The 6297-nt window shown below is 35.8% G+C and overlaps 1 protein-coding gene across 1 annotated transcript; it reads left to right on the top strand.

Moving 5' to 3' along the window:
- The first annotated feature begins 1007 nt into the window (after positions 1–1007).
- LOC129756070 (chitinase-3-like protein 1) lies at positions 1008–6056 on the top strand. The gene is made up of 4 exons (XM_055752822.1): positions 1008–1128; positions 1209–1665; positions 5040–5565; positions 5636–6056. Exons 1-4 carry the CDS (start codon positions 1059–1061, stop codon positions 6005–6007), a joined length of 1425 nt encoding a protein of 474 aa, XP_055608797.1. The 5' UTR covers positions 1008–1058; the 3' UTR covers positions 6008–6056.
- The last annotated feature ends 241 nt before the right edge of the window (positions 6057–6297 follow it).

Below are 6297 nucleotides of genomic sequence, written 5' to 3'. Positions count from 1 at the left end.
AAGCGGGAACTTCGGAAGAGCAAGAAGACAGTCAAAGACGAGAAGGACCTGTTAAGAAAATGGAAAAAAAAACTGAGAAACCGGTACCGGATGACACTGTAAAGACTTTGATGGAGGGCATCAAGCGAAAATGCTTTCAATTTTCCACTCAAGGCTCAATCGATTAACTTTTCTTTAGATTTTTTAAGTAATATATGTATAAAACTAGCCTAAAATTTTGGGTTCATTCTAAACAAACCAAAATTGCGGTGTCGCAATAATTTCGTGTTCGCCCTTTATCAACGTTGCTTTTTTATGTACTATTTGGCACGTTGAGTCGTGACTCGTATGTTTCAAAAATAAAGAATCAAATAAGCGTGAAAATTGTTGCTACTCTGTATACAACACATTGCTTTTTAAATTTTGTTAATACCACTTCTACTTTCGATTCTATCTAATTTTTTGAAAACTTAATTTGCAAATCTGCAGCTCCCCCCAAGTGGAGCAATTCTTTGGTTTTCCCGAGTCTAACTTTTGCGAAACGATTTAAGAACATTTGGTTGAACGAAATATTCAGCCACCCTACACATTCGATTTCATTGAATTTTAATACCGATAACAATCGAAATTATTGTCTGAAACTAGTTCTTTCTATTTTATTGCAACAGGTTGGATGAACTTCAGGTAAGTTTTGACATCACCACAGGAAGGTACTTGAGCAATTTGTCTAAGACGGCTGAGAAGAAAGTGATTCAGACAAACAAACAAAACCATTGCCCTTTGGCTCAAAAACATGATAAAAGACTTGAATATCGCTTTGGTTTGATTGCTCATATATTGTAAATGGCAATAGTAGATCACCCAACTTGAAGTACCTTGCTTCCCTTATCGATTCCCGCCCTGTCGAGTTGACCAAAACGTAAGGGGCTGTCGGTACTTTATGTAAAGTTTTTTTTTCTTGCTCCATCACTTGAAATTTTAAAACACCTATAAAAACAATACTTTCTTGCAAGTTCGAAATCAGTATTACTGAGCTGTCGGTGCAAATAAGTTTTTATTAGGTACTTCTCGAAGCGGAAATGAAACACCTAGGATTAACGTTTTTGTGTGTGGTGTTCTGTTTTGCTGTGTCCCAGGCCGTTGCAGAAAGTAGGGAGCTTTGATTTAGAATCTTGTTATCAAATATCTAATAGTGAATTACTTCGATTTTTTTAAAATTATTATCGCAGAAAAAATTGTTTGTTACTTGGGCACCTGGGCTTACTACAGATGGGGAGTGGGAAAGTTCACCGTAGATAATATCCATACCGGACTGTGTACCCACTTGATGTATGCCTTTTTCGGTATCAATGAGGATGGAACCGTACGGATCATTGACCCCTATCTGGATCTGGAGGAAAACTGGGGCCTGGGATACGTCAAAAGATTCAACGATCTGAAAAAGCTTAATAGTGAACTGAAAACGATGGCAGCGATTGGTGGATGGAACGAAAAGTCGCTCAAATTTTCCAAAGTATCGGCTGATCCGGTGCTGCGAAAAAAGTTCATCGACGATTGCGTTAAGCTGTGCCAGACGTTCGGCTTCGATGGGATCGATTTGGATTGGGAATATCCATCGCAGCAGGACAGCCCTTCGTTGGACGATAAGGATAATCACGCCATCTGGCTCGAGGAATTCCGAGTGGAGTGAGTAGCAAATTTATTTTTTAATGGCGTTATTTTACTCTCTGGAGCCACCATCCATTAGAGATACAGGTTTTTTTGCAATTCCAACTTCAGATTCAAACTCTAGTTTTGACTCAGTTTCTGATGTCACATTTATATTTCAGATTCAGATTCAACTCTTTGCTAAGTGATTGTTTTTGAATGGATTATGTCAAAGGAGTAAATTTATATTATTCCAATAATGTAACTTAATTATTTTAAAGTAACGTCATTTGCAGTATTTTGCAATTATCACTCATTAAAGTTTTAAAATCACTTTTGAAATGTTCACCTTTTTTAATATGATTTTGAAAAATGTATGAAAACGTTGATGATGAAGTGCAATGAGATGTTTCTGATTGATTATAACTAGAAACTTTGTTAGAGTCTTCAACAATATCGAAAATCCAGCGTAAAATGAGGAAAAAGTGTATAAACCGCGAAGAAATTTAATATCTTCCCTCCTACATGAATCAAATCTTTGAAATTCAAAATTAAATTTAAAAAAGCTGGTACAAACTGGAAATTTTTCAACCAAATGAGACCTTTCTTGTATGATTTTTTCCAAGGAATCGAATGAAGGCTATCGCACGCATCGAAAAATAAAGTAATTTCTGATTTCAGATTCAGATTTCAAATTTCAGATTTCAGATTCATATTTCAGATTCAGATTTCAGATTCAGATTTCAGATTCAGATTTCAGATTCAGATTTCAGATTCAGATTTCAGATTCAGATTTCAGATTCAGATTTCAGATTCAGATTTCAGATTCAGATTTCAGATTCAGATTTCAGATTCAGATTTCAGATTCAGATTTCAGATTCAGATTTCAGATTCAGATTTAAGATTCAGATTTCAAATTCAGATCTCAGATTCCGATTTCAGACTCAGATTTCAGATTCAGATTTCAGATTCAGATCTCAGATTCCGATTTCAGATTCAGATTTCAGATTCAGATTTAAGATTCAGATTTCAGATTCAGGTTTCAGATTCAGATCTCAGATTCCGATTTCAGACTCAGATTTCAGATTCAGATTTTAGATTCAGATTTCAGATTCAGATTTCAGATTCAGATTTCAGAATCAGATATCAGATTCAGATATCAGATTCAGATTTCAGATTCAGATTTCAGATTCAGATTTCAGATTCAGATTTCAGATTCAGATTTCAGATTCAGATTTCAGATTCAGATTTCAGATTCAGATTTCAGATTCAGATTTCAGATTCAGATTTCAGATTCAGATTTCAGATTCAGATTTCAGATTCAGATTTCAGATTCAGATTTCAGATTCAGATTTCAGATTCAGATTTCAGATTCAGATTTCAGATTCAGATTTCAGATTCAGATTTCAGATTCAGATTTCAGATTCAGATTTCAGATTCAGATTTCAGATTCAGATTTCAGATTCAGATTTCAGGTTCAGATTTCAGATTCAGATTTCAGATTCAGATTTCAGATTCAGATTTCAGATTGCAGATTCAGATTTCAGATTTCAGATTCAGATTTCAGATTCAGATTTCAGATTCAGATTTCAGATTCAAATTTCAGATTCAGATTTCAGATTCAGATTTCAGATTCAGATTTCAGATTCAGATTTCAGATTCAGATTTCAGATTCAGATTTCAGATTCAGATTTCAGATTCAGATTTCAGATTCAGATTTCAGATTCAGATTTCAGATTCAGATTTCAGATTCAGTTTTCAGATTCAGATTTCAGATTCAGATTTCAGATTCAGATTTCAGATTCAGGTTTCAGATTCAGATTTCAGATTCAGATTTCAGATTCAGATTTCAGATTCAGATTTCAGATTCAGATTTCAGATTCAGATTTCAGATTCAGATTTCAGATTCAGATTTCAGATTCAGATTTCTGATTCCAATTTCTGATTCCGATTTCAGATTCAGATTTCAGATTCAGATTTCAGATTCAGATTTCAGATTCAGATTTCAGATTCAGATTTCAGATTCAGATTCAGATTTCAGATTCAGATTTCAGATTCAGATTTCAGATTCAGATTTCAGATTCAGATTCAGATTTCAGATTTCAGATTCAGATTTCAGATTCAGATATAGGATGCAGATTTCAGATTTCAGATTTAGAATTCAGATTCAGACTTCAGAGTTCAGATTCCGATTTCAGATTCAGATTCAGATATTAGATTAAGATTTCAGATTCCTGATTCAGATTTCAGAGTTCAGATTTCAGATTCAGATTTCAGATTTCAGATTCAGATTTCAGATTCAGATTTCAGATTCAGATTTCAGATTCAGATTTCCGATTCCGATTTCTGATTCCGATTTAAGATTCAGATTTCAGATTTCAGATTCAGATTTCAGATTCAGATTTCAGATTCAGATTTCAGATTCAGATTCAGATTTCAGATTCAGATTTCAGATTCAGATTTCAGATTCAGATTTCAGATTCAGATTCAGATTTCAGATTTCAGATTCAGATTTCAGATTCAGATATCAGATTCAGATTTCAGATTTCAGATTTAGAATTCAGATTCAGACTTCAGAGTTCAGATTTCGATTTCAAATTCAGATTCAGATATTAGATTAAGATTTCAGATTCCTGATTCAGATTTCAGAGTTCAGATTTCAGATTTCAGATTCAGATTTCAGATTCAGATTTCAGATTTAGGTTTCAGATTCAGATTTCCGATTCAGATTTGCGATTCACATTTCACATTTCACACGATTTAGATTTAAAATTCAGATTTCATACTCAAATTTCAGATTCAGATTTCGGATTTCAGATTCAGATTTCAAATTTCAAATTCAGATTCAGTTTTCAAATTTAGATTTCAGATTAAGATTTCAGATTCAGATTTCAGAATCAGATTACAGATTTCAGATTCAGATTTTATATTACAGATTCAGGTATAGATTTAAGATTCAGATTTCAGATTCGGGATTCAGGTTCAGATTTCAGATTCAGGATTCAGATTCAGAATTCAGATTTCAGATTCAGAATTCAGATTTTAGATACAGATTTCACCTTCAAATTCAGATTTTAGATTCAGAGTTTAGATTTAACATTCAGATTTCAGATTCAAGATTAATATTTTAGGTATTCCGATTCATATTTCAGAAGACTTCAGTTTCAAATTTAGGATTAAGATTTCAGATTAAGATTCAGTTTTTAAAATCAGATTCCAGGTTCAGACTCAAGATTCAAATTTAAGATTGAGGTTTCAGACATAAGTTTTGGATTTAGTTTTCAGATTCAGATTTTGGTTACGAATCTAAAATTTGAATTTATGGATTCCGATTGAGATTTCAGACTTTCAGAGTTTAGGTCCAGGTTTTGAATTTTTCTATTGTGTAATTTAACGGTTATTTCAATTTATAGATTCGATCGCCATGGACTGCTGTTGAGTGCTGCGGTGGCATCGGCCGAATTCTCATCCGGGTTGTCCTACCACATAGCACGAGTGTCGGCTGCTCTCGATTTCATCAACGTGATGACGTACGATCTGCACGGTCCCTGGGACTTCCAAACCGGACTAAACTCGCCGCTCTACGAAGGACCGGCTGACGTTACGGAACGCCAGAAGCAGATGAACACCAACGCCAGCATCCAGTACTGGCTGTCGCAAGGTGCAGATCCGAAGAAAATTATTCTCGGCATTCCGTTGTACGGAAGAACTTTCACCTTGGCCAGAGAGCAGGAAAACCATATTGGGGCTCCCATTAATGGGCCTGGAATGGCTGGACCATTCACTCGAGAACCCGGATTTATTGGCTACAATGAGTTCTGCGATATGTTTGCGAAAGAAAACTGGGACATTCATTACAGCCAGGAACAGGTCGGATTCTACGCTGTCAAGGGAAATCAATGGATCGGATTCGATAATGTTGAAACTATCGAAGCTAAGGTAAAACTTTTTAACGGAGTTTAGTATGGATGTTATAATTCTAGTATTTTTTTTTTTCGTTTTTAAAAAGGTACAATACATGCACGATAACGATCTCGGTGGGATAATGGTGTGGTCCCTGGAAACCGATGATTATCACGGACTCTGTGGTCCCAGATATGCGTTGATGAACACCGTCTACAGACTGGTCAATCATGGAGCTGAACCGCCTGCGCCACCTCCCGCTGTCACTACCCCGGTACCGCCGACTGGACCAACCGGACCAAATGTGGGAGAATGCGATCCGGCAGGGATTTTTCCGAATCCCGATTCCTGTCAAAAGTTCTTCGTCTGTACCGAAGATGGACGGCGGTTCGATTTCGAGTGTCCCGATGGTCTGCTGTTTGATCCCGTTAACCTGTACTGCAACTGGAAGGATGCCGTCCATTGTGAATTGTTGTGAAGCGAATAAAATAAATTTGCATGATTTACTTTGAGGAATACACTAATAAACTGCCAAATTTAATATGAAAATTTTTCACGGTTTCTGGAAAAAAAATTCTTTATTCTATTCTGAGTTTTTGTTTCAAACATGTTTTGTTATGTTTCGTGTATATCAATGATCATGAACTGAAGAAAAGCGACGTTGCAATCTCGAAACATGTCCTGCCCAGCGTACTCGGCCAGTCTTCATCACCTTCTGGATACTGGGTTAGCCGTAGAATCACGCGAGCTCTTGGTTCATCCTTCGCC

Source organism: Uranotaenia lowii, chromosome 3 (assembly GCF_029784155.1).
Source record: "Uranotaenia lowii strain MFRU-FL chromosome 3, ASM2978415v1, whole genome shotgun sequence".
NCBI lineage: Eukaryota > Metazoa > Arthropoda > Insecta > Diptera > Culicidae > Uranotaenia > Uranotaenia lowii.
Note: the sequence above shows the minus strand (reverse complement) of the source record. Positions and strands in the feature narration are given on the sequence as shown.

Excerpts from the sequence above, each read along its gene's own strand:
- LOC129756070 (XM_055752822.1), top strand. The coding sequence starts at position 1,059 with ATGAAACACCTAGGATTAACGTTTTTGTGTGTGGTGTTCTGTTTTGCT. Across the intron at positions 1,666-5,039 it reads CTCGAGGAATTCCGAGTGGA|ATTCGATCGCCATGGACTGC; the intron begins GTGAGTAGCAAA and ends TTCAATTTATAG. Across the intron at positions 5,566-5,635 it reads TTGAAACTATCGAAGCTAAG|GTACAATACATGCACGATAA; the intron begins GTAAAACTTTTT and ends GTTTTTAAAAAG.